We start from the raw sequence: 23,398 nt of genomic DNA, 5'->3' as shown, positions 1-23,398 counted from the left end.
GTCACCATCTTGGTTTGGTTTTATTTGGACAAGCGGGTAAAGCTGGAGAGTAGCAAGGAGGGGATCTGCCTGAGAGACAGGCCAATTGCTTTGGTAGTAACGCCCTGAGGCACATCCTGCAGTGTTGCGTGTTTGACTCCAAACGTGACCAAACCTACAACATTTTCATCATGATGTTATGAATAAGATGGGTAGATGGCATTTAGACCATGATGATATTCACTGAGGAACTGTATTGAGAACTCTATGTGTTTTCTTGAAATATTCATAGAATTCACTACGTCCATTAAACAGAGGGTTTTATGGTACCTCTCATTGTTAACATATAAGATCTAAAACCTTTGCCCATCTTTCTTATCAACTCTGGCATCTTAACCAAGCAATGTAGAAATACAGCCGGGTATTTCTGGGTCCTGTGTAAATTTAGGAAAATCAGACCTTGAAATACCATCGGCTTTGTCTTTGGATGCTTTGTTACTCAGAACTATTAGCTTGTTTTGGCCATTAATGTTCGGGGTTGCTGTTGTTTTTTTCCTCCCTGATAGACATGTTGTCCTGCCTTACTAAGTCTGACAAAGTGCAGACTTGGAAGATTGTCACAATCCTCTAAATCCTACTCTCAGTCAAACCTTTTTTTTTTTCCATCACTTAGCCTACCCGCCACTCCATCACCTCATCTTATCTCCTGTCTGTTCTCTCTGCAATGTCAGACTCTCCCTCACACACATACACACTCATGTATTCTATAGTTTTGCCAGCTGTCATCACTACCATGTCTAGGTAAGGACCAGTCTGATGGACTAAGATGGAGGAATGAATGAACTTATTGTAACATTTCTTATGCAGACTTGCGCACCGTGAGAAACATGTTGAGAAAGAGGACCACCTCTGCTATTATCTACCACCAACCACAAAGTGTGGGTGTATAAATGGGTACTCTGATAATGTCTGTGTGCAGTGTGAATTGCAGCAGTGAGGCCCAAGTTAACTGACCCCTCAAGAAAATAAAATAAACATATTACAACTCACAAATACACACACACACACACATGTACTTCCCATATAACAGTTGGCCCTCACCCGAAGGCTAGCGCACCCCTTAACCCAGTTATATACCCTGAATTACACTTCTCTACAGTCCCTGACGTAGAACACACAAACTCAAGTCTATGATTTGAAAAAACACTCGCTAGTTTTGGCAGCGCCTTTAATTTCCCCTATCAGAACCGAAACGATAGCAAATCCGAAGAAAATCCACTATAGGGGTTATGTTATTTCCAGGGTTGGATGTGTGTTTTTAATTTTCTCCTTTTCCTGTGTTTTCCTCTCTCCTCACATTTTGCAGAAAGCATTCACTCTTCCTAAGTAACGCTGCTCCAGAGTTTTCAAGTCATACGCAGCCTCTTTATCTCCGAGCTTTGACAAAGTGACGGCTCCACTGCAATGTCAGTTCATGGGAATAGATTGCATCTAGTTTACATGCCACATGTCAGTTACATACTAAAATTAGCAAGCTTTACAGTCCTAATGTTTTCAGTTGTGATACACAGCAACGCACACCCTGTCCCATCTGTGACACCCCTCCATTGTATGTTGTGTGAGAGTTGACTATACCATTTCGTGTTTGGACTGCCAGGATTACTTGGTAAGTTTGTGTGTTTCGATCAGTCAACAGTGCACGAGTGGTGTCCGACTAAAAGTCAGCACACAACACTGAGGCAAGTGCAGCGGACCAATTTTTGAGGATATACTCTTTTCTTCAGCAGAGGTTTTTTCGCATGTTGACAGCTCTGTCAGCAGGTATATAACTAACACATGGACATGGAATATCCAGTTACGGGTCAAAATTAGATGATTGGAATCATCACGACAACTGGCTATCTGGCTAGCGATTCTTAAAATAATAGTTTGGACAATTCTGAATGTTGTTCTAACCCATGGGTGGCGTCAAATGATCACTGTCAGAAATAATAAGAGGTATGTCTGCTAGTGGTCACCACAGTGCCGTCTTCATCCACCCTATAATCCACTTTGATGTGGACCTGAACCCAGCCAAAATGTGATGTTTGTGTGGGATTCCTGGCTCGATGGATAAGTATATGTATGATGCTATTTGGTTTTCCGTGTGTGTGTGTGTGTGTATGCGAAACGTTGTCCAGCTCAGGGGACTGAGTTGGTCAGTGATTAGGAGGATTTCACATCTGCAAGAGGGAGCTTCCTGTGATATGGGGCTTCCTCTGTGTTGTAAGGAATCACACAATTATCTAGCCCCCTCATTCTATCTGTCGGTGACGACCTTGTCTTACAGCTCACTCCTCCTCTCACTGTTGCCTAAGCTATTAATGTCACTCATATTGGGTCATGTATGAGTGGTTAGTGAAATAGCCTTGTAATCAAAGCATCACTTCATCTTACTTGGTTTACTGATTGATATATATGTGCGCACACAAATACTGTGTGCGTGCGTACGTATTTTCTTACCCGTGCATTCATAAAGGTTATGTTGCTTAAGTTTTAGAGAAATCTGACCAGCTGAAAAAGGTGATTCACATGCCGAAATCTTAAAATCTGCAAGACTGCCATGTTATGAAATAAAAACGCTGAAAGTATTAGTGAGGGATTTTTGCTCAACTGAGTATACATGGAGTAATTGATTCAATGCTGCAGGCAGTAGCAGATCTTTCCGAACTCACACCTCACACTGTCATTGAGCATCACATTTCGAAGTGTTGTCACGAGAATGAACCTCACAAGTTGCACCAGGCTTGCAAGCAGTCGCTTTTCCGAGGACTATACTTTTAACCTGTATTATCGCACAAAATTTACATTACGTCATTATGTCAGTAATGCTATCCTACCTTCAGAATTAAAGATACTGTCTTTAGTTAAAAGTGTCCAAGTCTTCATACGCCTCTCTTTTGATGACAATTAAGATTCTATCTCCTTACACTGAGAAAAACATATTTCTGTAGGACTCTACAACATGAAAGGGAGATTGAATTAATCGAACAATAACATCTGCTCATCCAAGACATGTATGTATGTCATCATGTTGGCAGTGATGGCAGAAACAAATGTGTTTGGTTTAGGAATGTAGAGCAATAATCATACCAAATAACCATATGTGTGGCAGGTGTGCATTAAACTAAGCTATAGCTGTCAATAATTTGATACTGTATAAGATACTGTATAAGCTGAAGGCAACATTGTTTATTCAATTGCATTTTATCAAATGTGCAGTCCCAGTGATACCTTTTCACCACTCTCAGCCAATCGAACTCCCCAATGTAACTCTTGTCTTCCGCCTGCAAATTTATCCTCTGGCACCAGCAACAGATGCAAACTATCCCATTTGCCAATTTATTCCCCTTTTACTAGATACTGTCTTTGTGATCACCAAAGCTCATGAGCCACGCTCTGAGGTTTCAGACTTTATTCTCTTTGAGTTTCAGTCCTTAGTTTGTGACTGTAGACTTGCACAACTGCTTACCCTATTTCGTGAATCATCCCAAAGCACATCAGCATAAGAATGAGTATATGAGTGTGAGTCACAGTAGTGTGTAGCACTCATGATTAGTGCCTTTTCATCTGAGTTGGCTTTTTAATTTTTTATTTTTTTTTTAGGAGGGGAGTGGGGGTTCAAGATTAATCACTCACTGCATGATCTGTGCTGTGCCTCAACATGTGGCTCCAATCTTGACTTTCTGTTGCATCTCCCCTTTCTTTTTCCCTTCACAGAGACTTATGTCCATTTTAGATGTTTTCATGGTTGAAAGTAATTTCATAGTGGATTTCACTTCCAATAGATCCTCTTTTAAAGCACACTACCTTAGAATCTAAATATCCCCCAGTAAAAAAGAAAGATGTGGTTTTCTATCAAACAAATTGCCAGTGCGTGTGATTGTTAGAGCATTGAGGTCAAGATGTGTGTGTATGTGCATATGTCTTCGTGGTGTGTTGACTGATGAGCCAGTAAACAGACCCAGTGTCTGAGATATCAGTGAAGTTTATGCCCTGGGTTCAGATTTGGTCAGTCTGAATTGTATATTTATTTTTCAGGTATCAAATGAAACCCACGGCTCTGTCTCACAATCCCATGTGTATTATCCTGATCTGACTGTACTGTAATAGAGTTTGAAAGTAAATAAACAGTCGCATATGACCTTGTTCACACAAATACACAACTTGATGTCCTGACTGTTTCAAAACTAATCCCCCCTGTCTGCTTTCCCACAGTCACATACTCTCCTTCACCCCTCGATTTCTCACTTTTTCAGCATCTCCTTCCATCTTACTTTGACAGACATGGCATGCGTACAAATACAAGACAGCCGCATTCCCATGCTACAAGTCAAGCTTGGTTTCAGAGGTCAGATGCAAACAAACACTCCTATCCACCAATCAGTCTGCTCATTGGTCGCATGTATTTCAGACCACGAGCACCCAAAGATGACCATAGGGTAGAGGCTACACAACCACCCCGACCAATATGTCACCCTCCCATCAAGACATATACACACTTTTACAAACAACACAATACCACTAACCATCTCCTTCCTCTCATGGAACCGCCCCTGCAATCAGTTTCAGGGGATCTGAACAGCGTCACCATTATCTGTCTCTGTCTCCCATGAGACCAGCCGGGCACATAGCAGGGTTATCATTCAGCAAACACAGACCTACACACACACAAATGATATACCCACCAAGAAGTATCTTTGTGTGCAGGCACACACACACACACACACACACACGCGCGCACAAAACGCAGAGACTCACGCTTGTACATGCAAAACTAAGAAAGGATCAAAGGTTAATCATGTCTTTTCATCAGCTGCACCACCCTCTCCTCTATCTGTCCTCCTCCTGTCTAATGGTTGTGTTTGTGTGCATGTGTGAGGATGTGTGTGCATGTCTATGAGCAGATGTTTGTCTGATGTCTGTGCTGCATTTCTGTCAACACTATTGTGTGTTATTTTTTGTGTCTTTTTCTCAGTAAACAACCAGCCTTCCCCTTTTTCTATTGTTTTCTCCTTTGTTTCCAACTTCTCGGCAAATGTTCGTACGAAGCCAGAATTATCTGTTTACATTAAATGATTTAATGGGACTGAATCATTTGTCTTGGTCTTAAAAATCACTATTAATGTTTGATGGCTTGTCCAGTAAAGTCTTTTTAATGGATGGTCTATAATTTGATAAACATGTGATTTCTTAACAGTATATAAGAAGAGACTACAACATTTTGTTAAATTTGTCTTTGTGATAGAAGGGCCAAGAGGGAAAATAAGACATTGCGGAGCTGAACCTTCTGTCAATTCCAACTCCTGACTGAAAAAGAAGTGTTTATTCATTCAAAGGGTGTAGATTTACAGAAAAATCTCTGCTCAGTCAAAGTTGAGAAGCTATAGATATGTCAAGGTTACAAAATGGTCACAAAAAAGTGATTCTGTACAAGCATGTCATCCTCCATACTTGTATGCCCAGGCAAAATGTAGTGTCTTGTTGAAAATGATTCAGTCATACAGCTGATGCGACCCAAAAGTCCTCCAGTTCTTAAATTAGGCAGTGAATATATATAGATGTGTGTATATATATATATATATATATATATATACATAAATCTCTCTTGCAACCATTTCATTTGACGTCTACATTTATAGGTCAATACTTAATAATTATCTGCCCATCTGATTAAGTTTCCTCATTAGCTTGAGAAAGTGTTCTCGTGTAACAAATAGAGTTGATCATCAGAAGAATCAGAAACAGAAAAAAAATTGGGGGGAAAATTATGTAGTATTAGTAGATTATGCATTTACTTGAAGATACCTCAGATAATGTGACCAAGTTCCAAGATGAAAATATACCAAGCCAGTAACAGTATTGCATACATATTTACTTTGCCATAAGAAGGGTAGCATCCATGTTTTTTCTCTTGCAGTTCATCCATATTTGAATTCCAATTGGGAATGAAACAGCCTTTAGAGGACATTTCCAATGTTCCATGAAATACAGCTCCCTTGCACCGTGATAACACTAGCAGTGAGTTTGGCTCAGAGCCATTCCTTACCTCCGGCTCTTCATTAGCATGGTGGGTCTTGACAGAACCGGGCTAATCTTAGGGCAGCATGGCAGCATTATCACATTATCATGCCTCCTAGTGTGTGAGATGGAGCATTTGCCATCAAGACTCTGAGCATGTTCTCCAATGTGACACACACTTATAGAGGTTTTGATATGGTAGTTAATTTTTGGTCGTTTGATTTTTTTTGAATAAGTCCTGCATTCAGTTCCCTTTTTATTTCTGTTGTGTTTGATATTGCATGGTTTTAAAGGTTTGACTATGGTCCTTGTAATTAAATGTGAATCCACTGACAAAATTCAATATAAATAGAGGATTTACAACAAATTGGATCATATTTAAATTTTTTTGTTTTCTGTTCTTTTTTGTCATCTCCGAACAGCATATGCCTTTATGCAATTGGGAAAATATTTTTGTGCAAGCAAGTGCTGTACCTCATGTCGCTCAAGCAAGAAATGCCCTGTTTGAAATGAATAACCAGCAAGGATGATAAATCATATTTACTTCAATATTTAACATGCACATCCAAACAGGAATGACTGTAGATTAAGAGACATTCAAAATCCATTTTGACTTGCATGTTAAAAAAACTCAAAATTGCTTAATTTTGCCAAACTGATACTAATTAATAACTAATAACAAGAAAAGCTGTGCTTCATACGGCTGCTTTGTCAAACAGTTCATGTTTGAATGCAACCCTGATTGAAAAAAAGATGGAATGCTATGTTGAATATCCTTTCAACCTAACGTAGCAAGATGCTGGTGATTCTTTTTGACATGCAGTTCAACTGAAATTAGTATAAAGATACAAAATTGAATACAATACAAATACAGACAATACAAAAGAATACAAAAACAGTGTTCACAAATTGTCCAACAGTTCAAATAATGTTTCTCAATATGCAATATGCAAGAAATATATATATATATTATCACCTATAGTCCTTAATATCAAAAATTCAGAGAATCCATTTCAACCGCTGTGTAAAAAGGGCCAGGACTCAGTTTACATGACCTTTGACCCTCAGATATCGCTATATTAAAAATGACATGATACCCTAAAGGATGTTAGCGCATGCACTCATGAACTCTTTGGAAAACTATTCTCACTAAATAAATCATCACTGTGTCTTCAAATGCAGTGTGAGATTCTTCTATATAGAGCAAAAGTAGCTGATGAACATACTCTGGTGCCAATTTCAAAAGTCACCGTGCACATGTGGAGGTGTGAAGTGCCTGTTGAGGATTTAGGGGCCAGCTTGTAATTATGTAAACCGTTAATTCTGAAAAGTCCAAATAGATTGCTGAGCAGATTTTTTTCTTCTTGTTTTGTAGAGATGCTCTGGCTTGTTTCACCAAGATACTGCCATGTTGCATCCTGCTCTTGTTACATTATTTTGACTTCTTAGTGCGCTGCAGGTGCCAGTCTTACAGTGTGTCACCCACTGTGGACTATAATATACAGCACCAGGCACCTTGCACTTTTTGTGCAACCCATGTAGTGGAAAGGAATCTCTCAAAGATTCAGTTAATGATAACCTTTTCTGTATAACTCTTTGTATTATTAAAAGAAAAGGTGATGTCAAACATTGTAAGCATGGCTTTGTCCATACTTTGTCTCATTCAAAAAGGCACATATGAATTTTGTGCTTCACTGTTTTGTTTTGTTTTTTCAATTTGGATTTCATACTGTGACATTTTTAGAATTGTTATACAAACAACACTGAGACCTCAGGACTACTCATCAAAAACAACTGATACTGTGCCGGTGGTCAGGAATTCCACAGGGTGTTTTTAAATCATAAGGTGCACCTTTTTCACATAATGTATTACAACTGCTGAGCTTCATTTAGATGATTTAGTCCCCTTGACTTAATTCATTTTGGACCACATGCTTGTTGACTGCATTGTTTTACAATTTTAAGGGAGCTATCATTCCCCACTCCATTGCTATGAATGGGATGCGGCCCTGATATATATTATTAATTGCACCTGTGCTCTTCCTTACACGCCAAACCTCTGTGGAAAGTTAGAAAATAATAGAAGTATGTTGCTTGAACATTGTACAGTTTTTACAGACTTTTGTTTCTCACTGGAAACTGTAAAGCATCCAGTTGAAACATTCATTTTGATACCATAAAGCTGTCAACACCGTGGCGCTGATGCTTGAATAATCCACCCTAGTGGATATATATAATGTTTTATTCTCCAAAAATCAACAACTTTAGTACAAAAATGCCTGACCCTGCTGTTTCGTGTTTACATCTATCTCAGATATCAAACTGAAGCAAGTCACCATTCAGAGCCTCTATTTTCACCCATCATTACTAGCTTTTAGGTCTCATTTTCTGCATGAGGCCCCACGCCTCCCAGATGTGGCTTGAAAAATACTGTACTTTTCACAAAATCCTGCAAGTCACACCCAAGCGTTGGACTCATGTAAAATGTCTCTACAGTGGTTATTTGGAAGGAAAGGTCTGGAATCATAATGTAGAAGAACTCGGATGTTATTTAAAACCATCCTTGTAAAATTTTAGGGTGGTGTCAGCACTCACTACTCTTGAACTGGAACAAATCCAAACACTGACTGTTGTCATTGGGTTGGATTGGTATCTTTGCTCTGTTCGTTAACAACAACTTTAACCAGAGAGGTGTGAGGACTTCAATTTATTCAGTAGTTATTTATTACAGCCTGCCCAGTATATCCAACATTGTATGTAGACAGGCTTGGCGTCGAGGAAACTTTAATTTCTGTTTATGTTGTTATTACCTCCACTGAGGAGGTCATGTTTTGAGCGCTGTTGATTTGTCTGTCAGGGGGATTACGGTAAAACTATACAGTGGATTTTCATGAAAATTAAAGAAGAGGCAGAAGGGAGCCCTTTCATTTTGCGGTCTGCTTGTTTTCTTTATTATTTTCTTAGGAAATATTGTACAGATTTAGGTGGAGGTCTGCACCGACTTCTGGTTTAAATATGCGATTAGGTTCAAATGACAACAAAACATCATCATATTAGAGGGTAATATGTAAAAATGGACTGGAAAAGGGACCGAAGAATCAAAGAAAAAGTGTTTTTAGCAGGTTTGGAGTTGGTGCCTCACATCTGGGCCACAACTGCCCCATAGTGAAAGAAAAAAAACTGCTGCTGATCCATCTCTGGAGAACAAGAGAAAACAGCTCAGTCCTGGCAACAGTGTGTTTGAGATTGGGGACTGATGTATGAGTGTGTTTACGCGCATGTGTTTCAAAGTTTAGGACTTCTGGTGAGCGGTGTAACAGAGCATCCCAGTGTCCAAGTCGAGAACTGCAACAAAGCGGGTTATAGAGAAACATAAGCGTCTGCGGGTTCGTTCCCCTCTTTGATCAAAATAGTTCTCAGTGAACACATCCCCCCCCCCCCCCCCTCAATGGTTGAGCTCAAGTTCTACAGAACCACTAATATCACTTCAACAGCAGAGAGATTCCATGCACCAAACTATTTTTTCCTTTAAATGTGTGTTTTTTTTTTTTTTTACTTTTTGCTGAAAAAGCCTGTGACAAAACCCAGATGTTCTTGCCAAAAGAAATATGTAAGCGCTTATACAATATTTACTCAAGAGTTGTTTTTGGGCTGCATATTTCTTGGTTTGGTATATAGCAATACAGCAAAAAGTCCAGCTTAGGCCAGGAGACAGCTAAGTTGTCCATCTAGATGTTGTCGTAGACAGGCTTCTATCTGCCTTCCATTCTGAGACACGTCCACAGCACTGTGATTGCCCCTGCAGCCCCAGCTTGAAGCGACATTCCACAGCCGGCTTTTGATGTTTTGTGGCCCTCTGCGCCAGCTGATGAGAAACATGGGTTTTTACATTATGTCAGAACTGTATATATTCTATCTTTCCCACAAATCAACGTCATCCGCAAATTGGTGCAAAGGAAGAATTCCTATATTCATATCCCGCCGTCTGCCTCGGCACACATGTTTATGCGTTCTTGTGCGCCAGCGCAGCTTTTAACTCCAACCCGGCATTTTGCTCTAAGGAACAGCACAGATGTTCAGATGTTTTGCTTTGGAAAACAAACAAAGCAGGGGCCATTTTCTGCAGGACACGGGGACTGTCAAAACAAGAGATGCACCTCCCCTGGCCTCTCCTCTAACAGTGACGCTGTTATGCACAGGGTGCTCACGAGTTGCTCTGCTCTGCTTAACAAATGTATGATGTTCTTGCTCATATGTTTCAAATTCATCAACTAGTTTTTTTTTCTTGCGTACCAATGGGGAGGGCAATGACTCCTAAGACTAGGAGAGATTTTAAATCTTGAGAGGGAGGAAGAGGTGGGAGAAATCTTAGCAGGAGAGCAAGACATTGCCATCACCTTCTCCCCTCCTGTTATCCTTCTCCTTAGATTTGATTTATGTGTTGCACTCCACAGTGTAATGGCAGAGCTCCAGAGGGCCTTGTAAGTCCCCACCTCCAGGTGAAGACTTTGGGTAGGAGAAACAAAGGAGGGTGATGATAAATGCAATGATAAAGTGCTGGACTAAAAGACATTTTTATGTATTAAAAAAACAAAATAACACAAATGAAACAAAGCATGAAAGCCCATGCCAACGTAAGAGTCAAATCATACATGTGATAGTTAGAGATGAATATGACAGTCTTAGCAGAGTCGAAGCAAACAACCCATTAAAGAAGTGAAAGTGAAGAGGATGAAAGTGTCAGTAAGTCATACATAAATTCACAACCCTCCCTGTTAAATGGAGCACACCAATAGCTCTGATTAGAACAAATCCATTTAACCAGTATTCTCCCCTCTGTGTAAATGTGCATGAGCTAAATTCTCAATATTAAACCAAAGTTTATGCATGAATGGTCAACAGATTACTCTTGAACCCTTAGTTTCCTGGAATTTTGGGCCTATATGTGTTTGAAGCAATATTGGAGGCTCACAGGGCTATGAGCTTGTTTCCCCTTGGCCACATGTTCTCATTGGTGCTGAGCACACTCAGGAGTATAGCAGTAATGAGAAGTCCAGGTGCAGATTTACCCTCAGGGAGGAAGTCCTTGTTTACTCATATTTAACCTTGTCTCTGACCTCCTCCGTTTTGAGCCTTTTTAACCCTACAAACATTGTGTTGCTAAAGTAAAGCTGTTTCATTGTGCATCTTAACCCATCCTGGTTCGGATACAAAATTGCTTTCTTCTCCAGTGACCCCTTGAAAATTCACATTGATAACTACTACAAATATGAAAAAAATATTGCGCAATAAAGACACGTACAATGAAAAAAAAACACTTGGTTTATTTCACATTTAGTGAAGCTGTTTTTTCGTATATATATATATATATCTGATGTTACTAGCAAAATAAACAGCAGTCAAACTTTAACTTTATTGCTGTTCAGCCCTCGAGAACGCGGGTGTGGTCTGGGCAGACTTGATGGGACCTGGCACGATGTGCAAATAATACTTAACCTGTCAGGAGATTTGATTTATTTTTTTAGCTAAATTGTGATTCGTAACTACATTACATCACATTTTTAAGAGAGCCTCACGCATTTTAGGCGGTTTATAAAAGTTTGACTCAAAGAGTAGTTAAATATTAATAGCACAAATTTTTTTATAATTATCAGCAAATTATAAAATAAAATTTCAAATATGGTTTAAAGCAATGTTTTTCAGATAATGTGTACCTAAATCCCTCAATATTTTATTGAGGATATTTCGTCAAGCTGTTTGTTGCCAGAAATGACCACTATGGCAAAAAAATCAACATTCAAAACCTGTAAAGGATGAAAATTGTACGGTTTACAGAGATTTAAAAACAAGACGAAAGCTCAATTGGTGAGGCTATTGATTTTTGTTTGTTTTTTTTTATTGTAATTGCAACACTTGGAAAAAGTTTTACATTCCTCGCTTGATTTTTTTACTCTTTTTCTAAGCAATCAAAGAAATAAAACTTTTTTTTTTACTTGTGACTGGTAGCAGGAGACAGCAGCATAATTTTCTGAGAAGAATACCAACTATAGATACCTTTTTGTCAACAATCTTTCTTCGTTTACAATCTATTGTCACAAAAGGAGATGCGAAATCAAGTTCTCCTGTTATCCATCTTCTCAGAAGTACATGACAAGTTAATGGAAATGCACCTAGTGCTCATTTCCCACCATCATTTGTCATTTAATTATTCTCCATCAGCTCAAAACACCAGTTTTAATCTGATTAAAAAGCCGCTGAAGGAAAAACATAAAGCTGGGTTATAAAATGCTTGTTTTCTGCTGGTTGGTGGAACAGCTTAATATCATATCCTTGATTTGTCTGAAATATTTTCTGCGCCTTAACATTAGTGATAACAACATCATTAATGAATCAGTCTTTGTTTTACAACTGTGCTGTAATCACGTTAATACGCATTGGCTTCGACTGACTCCATATGGGTATAGGTGCATAAAAAGTGAAGGATAGCATTTAATAACCCGCTCTACATTTATTTGGCAGGAACAGAAGCAGCTTTCTTCTTAGCTCAGGGTCTTGTAAAGTGATTTAACCACATGGAAGGAAAAATGAGGGTTATGAGGGAACAGTCCACTTACAATTGTTGCACTTCATCTTGTGGTAATCTTCCCTACACACATTAAATTGTCCATTACGTTGACCTGGATATGTTGAGCAGTGACAATCAGGGCTTGTCTTGCTTTGACCAACAGGTGACTCTCTCGTACAGTTGGAAATGTGAATCCGAGTGACTACTCCCGGACGTGTTTTCAACTCTGCCTCTCTTGTCCTGTAGAGGGCAGAATGAGCCTACTTTACCTACCAGTTACTTTTCTCAAAAGTACATGGTCCCTTGCATGTCTTAGTCTGGATGAGGTGAACTCAGCATTATTTCTGGACACAGTTACATGTTTAGTTAAGAGATCTAATCTCACAACAGTCCAACAGTTAGTTTTTTTTTGTCAGGAGCTCAAATGCTGCCAGCTCCATTTTACTAAATTGGAAAAAATTCAAGTACTGTGAGCATTTTTGCACCATGGAATGGCCTGGCATCTGCAGCTGCTGACATACAGTCTCAGAAATGATCAAGAATTGTTGAAAAGTATATCTTGCCACACAGAGAACCACACTCTTTGCACTTATACTCACTGCTGCATCATGCATGAGCACACGAGCGTAGCATATTTTGCTAGATTAAAATCCATTCTCCCTATCCAGACCTGGCACACAAACACATTTATTCATCACAGTGCTAATGGGATTCTTTCATATGCATGCACAGATGCAGTTGCGCAAAAATACACAGTTTCAATGATTGGCAGATGTGATTTTCCAGCATGATAATTTGTTTTTTACATTATAATAAAATGAAAGAATGACATGGTTAGCATGAAGTTAAAGTATGATATATATATATATATATATACAACTACTTTTCATCTCTGCTCATCATACTCCTCTGATGGTTTCACAGCAACAGATTTGAATATATTTTATATTTATAATATTCTTTGCAGGAAGGGTCTCTTTACACAACACCAATTAATTTTTTCATCGTTATGTAAGACTTTCTGTGTAAAGTGGTGTTTTCTTACATAACATTTTCATGGCCAGCAAATTAATGATAAAATACCTTTGGCTGAAAAGTAATCAAAGGTCTCTGAGTATTAACTGTTTGTAACCTTTCTCTTATCCAAAATGATAGAAACCTGCCTACAACGCAAGCCATGCCAGTTGCTCATACACATATTTGTGTGTGTATGCAATTGTATTCAGTACTGACCATTGTAATGCATGTTAGACACAAATAGAGTAACACCCCAGTACTTTATGAGCTACAAGTGGTCATTCAGTCAGCCCTCTAAAACTATATGAAGGTATTAGGTTGCCATGTCAACTAAATTCTCACTCAAAGAAACAAATCCGGCAGGGTGGCGAGATAAGCACCTTGTGATGCATATATGAACCCGCACACCCTAAATACAGAGAAGTTCATACACTTTTTAGAGATTTGCTCAAAGAGCCTAGTGTGTGTTTTTCGATCATTTTTTTTTTGTAGCTCAGCTAGAAAATCTTTGCCCTTTACAATGGGTGTTCTATTTTTTTCCTAATACTTTCTGCTATTGTTAAATAAAGCCATGTATTGTGTTAAATCTTAGTCTAATCATATATATTTCATATTATATCAAGATGATTTAGCTTTACAATTATGGAAACTTGAATTTTCCTGTGATGATTGCTGAAGCTTGTAGCCTTATAATTATATATCAGAGGTAAATCATTGTTGGAACCTTTTGTGCGACCCATTCTAATTTGCAAGCTGGGGCATCAGCCCCAGATTATCACACGCATTTACCACAGGATGCCCCTCCCTACCTTGATACTTTAGAAAAGAATTCCTATTTTTGAAGTTATTGTTACTGTAAACATATGTATAACTGCTTATTGGGTTGATTTTTAACGTCCTTTTGATTTAACTCTTCGCATTGATGCAGTGATGTACAGATGCTGGATGTGGTTGATTAAACCAAGCCTGGAACATTTAACCCAGGAAGGGAAGTCACAGTTTCCTGTTTCTCTTTAAGCCTTACTTCTGACCATTACGTTCAAAATAGCTTAGTCCTCAACCAATGGTTAATCCCTCACCCTGTCAGTGCAAGGCCATTCCCCATTTTTGTGCGTATGGACACAGATGATTACATAACATTTATATGCATGACTTGTTTATGCCAGTATATGTATTCGATTTATCTGCTCAAGAATACGTGCGCATAATCACCTGGGTTCCACTGGGACATAGTTATGTAACCATTGGGAATTTTATATTCACTCAGCCAGACAGACACCATTGCACTTAGGTTCCAGACAGCTTTGTTTAACATCCCGACATAGTGCACACTGCTGTGCACAAACACACTTACATACACTCACATGCATGCACACACTGCTCCCCCAACCATGTGTCATTGCATGTGGGAGGAGGGGACTTGTGGTGCCTGCAGAGTTGTGTCTTTTTAATTTGTCTATGGCAATCTCAACACCCTGCTCAATTTGCATTGTACACTTTGCGATTATGATACACACAAAGATATAGATATTCGGTCACCCACTCACACAGTGTGGCAGTCACACACTATTGGAATTACTGGGGATCAATTCAGGGAGTCTGATAGTCCAGCTAATATTAGACAACAGCATAGTGAAACACAAATCCTGAGGGAAAGTACCAAAGAGTGAACACTGGGTTAGATTGTGGGGACACAGATTTCCTTTTCGGTGATCCGAGTTTTCATAGCCTTCATGAATCAGCTACAAGTATTGTGTATCTGAATTTGGAGAAAAACGTATTAGTCTTTGATGAGTAGTTATCAGTTTAATTTGAAAAAAAAAAAAAGTCGTCCTCCAAAAGAAGATGTGTGGTTAAAGGAGAAAAATCCAAGTTTTGAAGAAGTAACTGACTTCTGGACAGTAATGGTAATTATGAGGTTGTTTGCTACACAGGTGTAAATGTGTGTAAAGTTATGGGATCATGGCAGTCGTACTAAATTCACTGAAACTGCAAATTAACAATGATGTGGATTGGTTTTAAGACTGACTTTTTCATCATTGGGGTACTTTAATATTCCATAACATGGGTCTTTCACAGACACATGGTATCTGCAGATGTTTGCAATAAATGTGCATTATAGTATTATGTGTGTGAGCCTACCGCCTAATCTGCCTCCAAATCCTTAAGTTAAATGAGGAATTAGTGGCTGCCACTCTTTAATTGAGCAGAACAATACTCTGTGATTTGTGCCACTGTCTCCACCTTTACACATCACAAACACTGCTGAATTATTTATTGAGCCATTTATAGTGATACACACTCTTACTCTCAGTCTTGCTGGTCTTTTATTGGGCAGAAATGCTCTTTGGCGGTTACAGGGAACCCCCCTTCATTGAGCGACTCCTTCATGCCTGCTGTTTGATCTACGCATAACAGTTAGCAGACATCATAACATCTGAGGGCTCCATCGCCAACCCACTTATAACCCACATCTACTAACACAAATACACATCTGACGTTAAAGTGTTCTGGAGACAGTGGTTTACGAGCTGATCCCTCTGTTCTCCGGAGTTGTCATTTGTGGTCCATTCCCACCACAAACATTTTCACAGAAAGTGGCGAGGGCCAGACCTAACCCTTCTGGGTCTGTTATCAATCATCATACACTTTAAAAAAAATAGACACTTGGGACATGTGCGTACGTGCACGATTCTGGTAAAAATACCAGGCATTGAGATGGTTCTGTATCAAAATGTCTCTGTTTGGGAAGTCCCAAGGGCATGGGGTTAAATATTACTGTCCAAAAATCAGTTTGGGTGAAACGGTCCTATAAATGAAAGTCAACTTAGCTAGATGTTTACGCAGTCGTGTCTGTGGCGAATGGCTTTGTGCTTCAAAGTTGTCTTCATACTCTTAAGTACTGTTAACTTGGGAAGTTAACAGTACTTGAGGTCTCTGCACAGCAAGGGAGCTACGTGTTTAAAAACACTTATGTACAGTTGCTTGTCTAAATCAGCGTTGGAACTATTGTTATGCTCTTCCTTAAGAGACTGTAAATCACCTTAGATTAGCAAGTCTTGTGTTTTCTCTCTCATTCTTTGGGCTGCATCGGCGAAGGAATTTAAACAACCGTTGGCCCAGTTTCTAGTGTGCTGACCCGGTCAGCAAACCAACATTGATCACTTGGCTAGATGTCTCTGGAAATACATTGGCTCTGGAAAGGTTATTTTAATGCTGTTGTTGTTTATTGTTTTCAGGGAGGGGTGCTTTGTTTCCAAGACATTTTTAGCCTAGGTTTGTTGTCTGAGCCTGTTATAAATTTGGGCTAATAATTCTCTTGGCTGCAAAGAGTAAGCATCTGAGAGCAGATGTGATGAAATTATTTCAGCAGAATTTACACTGCCAAGAATTTACAGGACACACATTTTGTTTCTGTGAAATTGAAAAACTTTGAATGCAGTACTCGGGAATGCTTGAGGTCAGGCGGCAGATAATTGACGTCTTTTATTTGTTCAAGTATAACTTTTAACCAAAAACATGCTGTTGGTAATACTTCTTGTAAATAGTTGCCATGATATACAAGGCCCTGCAGGTAGTTGTTTTGTTTTTCTTTTAAGAAATAGTTGATGGACTATTTAGAAATGCATGATGTTTGTTACACAGAACCATCTAGGAAGGCCAATTTGTTTGAAAAGGGGAGAATAATTTGATCAGTCTGCTTTCAGTGTTGTTCTTTGCTCTACGTTCAGTTAAGGAGCCCTCTTGGGTTCTTCTGTATTTTAAGCTCACCCTGTGAAGAGCATCTATTGTTCTGCAACAACAAGTACCTTTTGTTGTGGTCACACCTCAGTCCAATACTGATGGGCCGCATCACTTTGATGTGAGCATATGTAACTTTTTAAAACCTGCCATGTTAAATGGCCACTTAATCTTGTGACCTTCCAAATCCACTTTCCTTGTTAGGTTTCCAGTATAATATTGCCATGTGCAGATTCTGTAATCAAAGTAAAATTGAATTGATTATGATGTAATCTGTGCATGAAGAAAAGGGGTGTCATCCACTTGTTGAGAACATCCGACAAAATACATTGTGTCCAAAATACACGAAGCACAGCAGGACAATATTTGCTTACTGTTCCTGTGAGAAACTCGTTCATGGAGTGAAATCGTTTATGCTGATATCTTTGCATTTTGGCACTCCTGCCCAAACCTCCTCCTTCCGAATCTTTTAGGTATCATCATATTTCATGTATATACTGCATGTGTATATGCTTTTAAAACATACATTTATTTATTTTTTTATTAAGTAGCATGGTTTTCTTCATAAGAAAAGCAACCATCTCTGCAGAAATAAGGGATCCACCCACGACTCAAATGGCCGTTCACAGACATGTCAACACCGTCATACATATTGTCTGATTAGAAAACTTCAGAGATCTTTAGTTAAAAAATACATGGTTTTGCTTTATCCACATTTCCAGGTCCACACGTTATTTGTAAATGTGCTTATTTGGCTGACAGAAGTTCGAGATGTGTCTGTGATATTTATGACTAGTCTGATATGTATCACTGACAGCAGCAGACATTTTGTTTTGTTTTATTGTGTTCTTAAGTAACTAAAATCCAAAATCTGCTGAACATCCAAATTGTCATCTTAATAGACTGCGACATTTTGATATGTTCTGTTATCTTATAAATACAAAGTTGAATTATAGCACTAACATTTATAACTGAAATTAAATTCCCCTCTGTTTATACATTTATAGCTGGAGCAGCTGCTTACTAAACATTATTCAGTATTATAAGACTGAAATGAGTGTGACTACAATAAAAAGCTGCACAACTGTCAGTGAGGCCTATAATGAATATTATAGTAATTGGGACATTTCTCAAAATAATTACTTTTGCTTGCAATATGTATGTGATATCAATGTTAATCGCTCCCAACTATTATATAATCTTTGCTCTAAAATCGCTTTTCATCAAGGCTCTTTCATAACCATTAAATCTTTTTTCGGTGAAAATCTGTCACAGTGCCATCCCATTTTGTTGCTTATACTCCTGTTTGATTTCCCTAAAATAAACAGCAGCGATAAACAAGTGCACTTGTACCACAGTCTCATAGCGCGATGCGGAAGTAACTGACTCATGATCTAGAGATCACACAGTTGCCATGGTTACATCTAACATTATATTAGAAGAAAGTGCCATTGAAGGCATGTAGCACTGAAACTCCCAACATTTCCGCCTCTCCTCTTTCATCATAGGATTCAGTGGCAAAGAGATTTTCCCTTTCAACATTCCTCTCAGCATTACACAAACAGACAGTTACTAAGTGCTCCGCTTCCCCGTCTTTGTATATCTTTCTCTCTTAAAATTCACGTATCCGCATTCTTTTCTTAGACCAGAATAGAATATTTGATCGGGTTTCAAAATAAGCAGGGATATTTATAAGTAGTCTCATTGTCTACATTCCACTGATAAGTGCAGTGATTAGTTTTGATTTTAGAGTCAAGCAACAAAGGTAAGTTGCTGCAGTGTTTTGAGGGTTGTTGAGGAAACCGACTGTATTTGTCTACATTAATGTTCCCATATTTCCTGTATGCCAAACATTTAAGATAATACCTTTGGATCCCCATAGGGGAACTCATTCATTAACATTTGTTAACGTAACTTACATATATCAGTATGTGAGTTATTTTAAAATAAAAGCTTCAATTACAACAAAAGAAACCCACCCATGTTCAGAGTTTCTATCTGCTTCGTGACATTTTATGTCTGCCTCAACTACTGGTTATGTGAAATCAGAAAGAGAAATGGATGTATTTATTTACTTTCATACACACTTCCTGAAATAATGACATACAAACCTGGAATAACAGATCAAGCATGTCATCATTGTGTGGTTCTGAGATTACGGTGTACTCTTCAGTCCTGCGTCCTTTTTGAAAAAGAAAGTTGGGGTGGCATTGGGATTTCAAAATGCAGAATATAAAAAAAAAACTTTCTACTTTCAAACTTTCATTATCTATGAAGGTAAACTATTTATTTAAGAGCATAACTGCATTGATAATCATTCCGTGGTGGTGCATACAAACACCTACACCCATACTTGTGTTTTTTCTGATATGCATATCATATCTACTCATCTGCTTCCCTTTCTATCACACTTATGTACTCTTCGTATTCCTGCAAGGGAAATTATTTTGCAGCAGCTCAATCAAATCAAATTGTGGTTAAAAAAAAAGGAAGACAAATTGAGAGGCACAGCTGCAGGTCAACAGGACATAAATATTGGAAAACAATATTAGCTAAGAATTATGACAAGTCATATTTTTTTCCATCCCTTTTATGTTAATGAACGCGCACCCCATGTATTCATGTCCTCTGTTCCTTTGTGATAGGATTGCGGAGTCGCAGGTGACGCTCACTCCCTTCTCAGCAACTATTACTCACGTCAGGCTCTCTTAAATCTCATTTAGAAAACCTTCAATCAACTATTTTTCTGCCTGACTTGTCATTTTCTCTCAGTTCTGTGGGCATCAGGGCTCGGAGGGTAGAGTGGCCATCTAACCATCTTAGGTTTACTGGTTCAACTAGAGCACTGTTAAGATGCAGGTGTGCCGTATTTTGTAGCAGTTCTGATTTACTTTGTATTTTCATAAACAAGATGGTGGCTAGTTAACTTGGTCTTTTGGGAAGAATGCATGTGTGTTTGTGGAACTTGATGGCAGGTCTGTTCCAATGGCATGCACTTACTCATAATTTCCCATCATGGGCCTCTGTCTCTACAGAAGTTGTAATCATATGGTCAGTGAAAGTAATGTGAGGAGACATTGAGTGATGGAGCAACTAATTAAGGTTTTAATCTGAACAAAACAGAAATCAGCTCTTATCTTTGCGTGACAGAAATCAGAGTGTATAGTGGCATACAACTGGTGGAGTGCTGGTATGGTGGTGAGAGTGGAAGCGTTGCCTGAGATAATGTGATTCACAGGTGTTCGGTTTCCTTGCCAAGTTGGATATTTTCAGATCTACACCTGGTCCTTTTTGGGACCTGTGATTTCGTGATCGGCATCCAAACCGCAGGTTGCCGCCAGCGAACACTGTCCCGACAGCCACGTTTTCAGTCTCCCCGCCAAGCGCCAGCACTATATTCCCTGGCATCAAGTCAGTTAGCTCTCTCACAGTAATCACACAAATGCTGACACGGATTTATACTTCTCCCACCTTATCCCCCTGTCCAGCCCACTCCCATCGCTTATTCCGTCTGCAATAAACGTGTTTAAATATCCGCACAAGTAAATGGTAAATTGCCAGAACAACGTTTATAACTTTCTACCATAAAAATGCTGAGAGAAAAACATCAGTATAGTTTGTTTAGTAGGATGCCTTTCTCCTCTGCGGGTATATGGAAAGATAAGACCCACATCTGACTTGTTCCTCACACCAAGTTCGGTCAAACAGCCCTGCTGTTTTTCCCGAGAGTTTACCTCTCAGCCAGGGCAACGCAGGAGAGCAAACCAGCAGTCCAGACACTTTACATTCCTGGCTCGACTCAACTCAAAACAATGACTCATCATGCTGAATTAGATATTATCTATATGGGAAGGAAATGGAACTAACCGGGAACAAATAACAGAGATTAATGCCTGACAAAGTCAAGCTGTTCAGTCTCTATTATCTGTGCTGACACCGATTTATTCCCCTGCATACTTAAATGTACCAGGCAAAAAAGAGACAAAGAATTAATGCAGGTCAGTGTTCAGTCTTGTTAAAGTCATATCTTGTCTGTCGATCCCTTGGTGCGAGAATAAGAAGTAGCGTAGCTGCCTTCCCGCTTTCATTACCGACAAAAGAAGTGTTCGTCTGGATATTTTATCACTTGTAATGCAACTTTTGTTGTAATGCAACTTTTTTTGAAAATTGTATATCTGTTGTATCCTTGTTGGTATTTCAGGTGTGTTGCATTAGTGAGTTCATATTTCAAAATGTGCACATTTTGCACATTTTGAATTTATCACCATGTTTGCAGAAGTCAAGCCCCCATGCATTTTTTACAACAATAAACAACCATTCAGTTTTAACAGTTGATTTTCACTAATATTGCAATTTCGATTATACATGCTAACATGCTTTTCAATGTGAGCATGATATAACAATGTTGAGCTATTGGGAATAAAAACTAATTGATAATCAACTATTATTTTACGGGTAAAATTTTACATCCTTTTTTTTCTGAATAGGAATCAGTTTCTCCTAGCATGCTGACATGCTGAGCATAGCTATATTAGCATAGTCATGCTCAAAATGTTAGTGTAATTGTCCTGCCTGTGCAACCAGGCTGAGGTACTTGCATGGTTATTTTGCAAAGAGAGGGAGAAGTCATCTAGGAAGCGTCCTCTATCTTTTCTGGTCTCATTTTTATGCATGGTCCTGTGTCAGTCTTCAAAATTCTCTCCGCACTTCCAGTTTCCTTTACATAAAGCTCTTTTTCAGTTTTATTTCATGGCAAGGCTTTGCCTCTCTATGCATTTCTTTAACATGAGACAGCATTAGCTTTTGATTAGGCAGCAAAGTTTATCCCCTGAATAAAGGAGCTCTTGTCCTCTGGCTTCCATGCATTTAACCTGATAATTGGCTTCAGTGTACAGCCAGCTGAGAATTCATCCATAAAAACCAACATGCTACTTTTTACAACTTAACTTTCGCTGATATGTATGAAGTTGTTTTTTTTTTTTTGTTTTTGCATGCGTCAGCCTTCTGTACAAATCTCAAGGAAACATGTGTTTTAATCTAGTAGAAAGACCACAGCAATTAACATTTAAAAACAACATTTAAATCAGGTTATGTATTTTGTACTGGTAGGAAGCTGATTGAAACAGTGTTCTTTTTCAATATGTCATTGTATTTTTTTTCTTAGGTTGTGCTAATCCAGAGGAGCTGACCACGGCAAAAGCCCACTCTGTAGTGGAGAAGATGTTTACAACTCTCCAGGGTTTGAGCAACACCAGAGACCACCTTAAGCAGCTGTGCAGTGTTTACACGGCCAGTGATGGAGTTCATCAGGTGTGAAATCAAAAATACTTACATGGAGCTAAAAAGCATCTTGAGTTCTACTTCTGCATAAAGTTCTATCCAATTCTATCGCATCCTCCAAGATGGTTGAACTTTGGGGACAGGCAGGTGCCGTGAGCAATAATCATTATGTTATTGACAGTTATTCATGCAACCATGGGCCGTCATGGTTCTCTGCAAAGGTTATTGCGAAAAGCTGAATGTTTTGAAGATCATTTATATTCAACAACTTTAAATCTAGTAAACGATGCAGAGAGCAGCACACCTGCAAAATCACACATTTTCCTAATAGCTTTGTACACTTTTTTTTTTTTACTATTACACTATAAATCACACAATGCTAATTGGTGTTCAATCCATGCCAGTGTATCATCACTTACAAACAAAACAAAACAAAAATCTAAAATCAAACAATCCACATAAACATGCCTCCTATTTAGATGCATCTTTCTTGTTTGAATATCATAATTCATAAAGTGATTATCCATCTCATATGTCTGAATATGGATGATATTTTTTTTAACTATTATGATTTGTGTTTGGATAGTTGGTTTCCCCTACAGTAAACTGAAAAAGGTGTGGGAGTAGAGGAAATTAATATAAATTTTTAGGGGTTCATGATTGTACGGGTATCTGTGTGTGTGTGTGTGTGTGTGTGTGTGTGAGTATCTCACACTCCAAAAAATCAGGACATTCATTCATTTTGTTTAGCTCCTT

General features: G+C 38.7%; 1 protein-coding gene across 1 annotated transcript in view; it reads left to right on the top strand.

The window, feature by feature from the left end:
* The window catches only part of scfd2 (sec1 family domain containing 2), a 90,505-nt gene that overhangs the window by 53,727 nt on the left and 13,380 nt on the right, over nt 1-23,398 (top strand). The window contains exon 6 of the mRNA XM_086162554.1: nt 22,527-22,672. Coding sequence (XP_086018680.1) covers nt 22,527-22,672 — 146 coding nt within the window. The remainder of the gene's footprint in view (nt 1-22,526; nt 22,673-23,398) is intronic.

Source organism: Fistularia commersonii, chromosome 16, assembly GCF_037954325.1.
Source record: "Fistularia commersonii isolate RoL2024-O1a breed Wild chromosome 16, RoL_Fcom_v1.0, whole genome shotgun sequence".
In the NCBI taxonomy this organism is placed as follows: Eukaryota; Metazoa; Chordata; class Actinopteri; order Syngnathiformes; family Fistulariidae; genus Fistularia; species Fistularia commersonii.
Note: the sequence above shows the minus strand (reverse complement) of the source record. Positions and strands in the feature narration are given on the sequence as shown.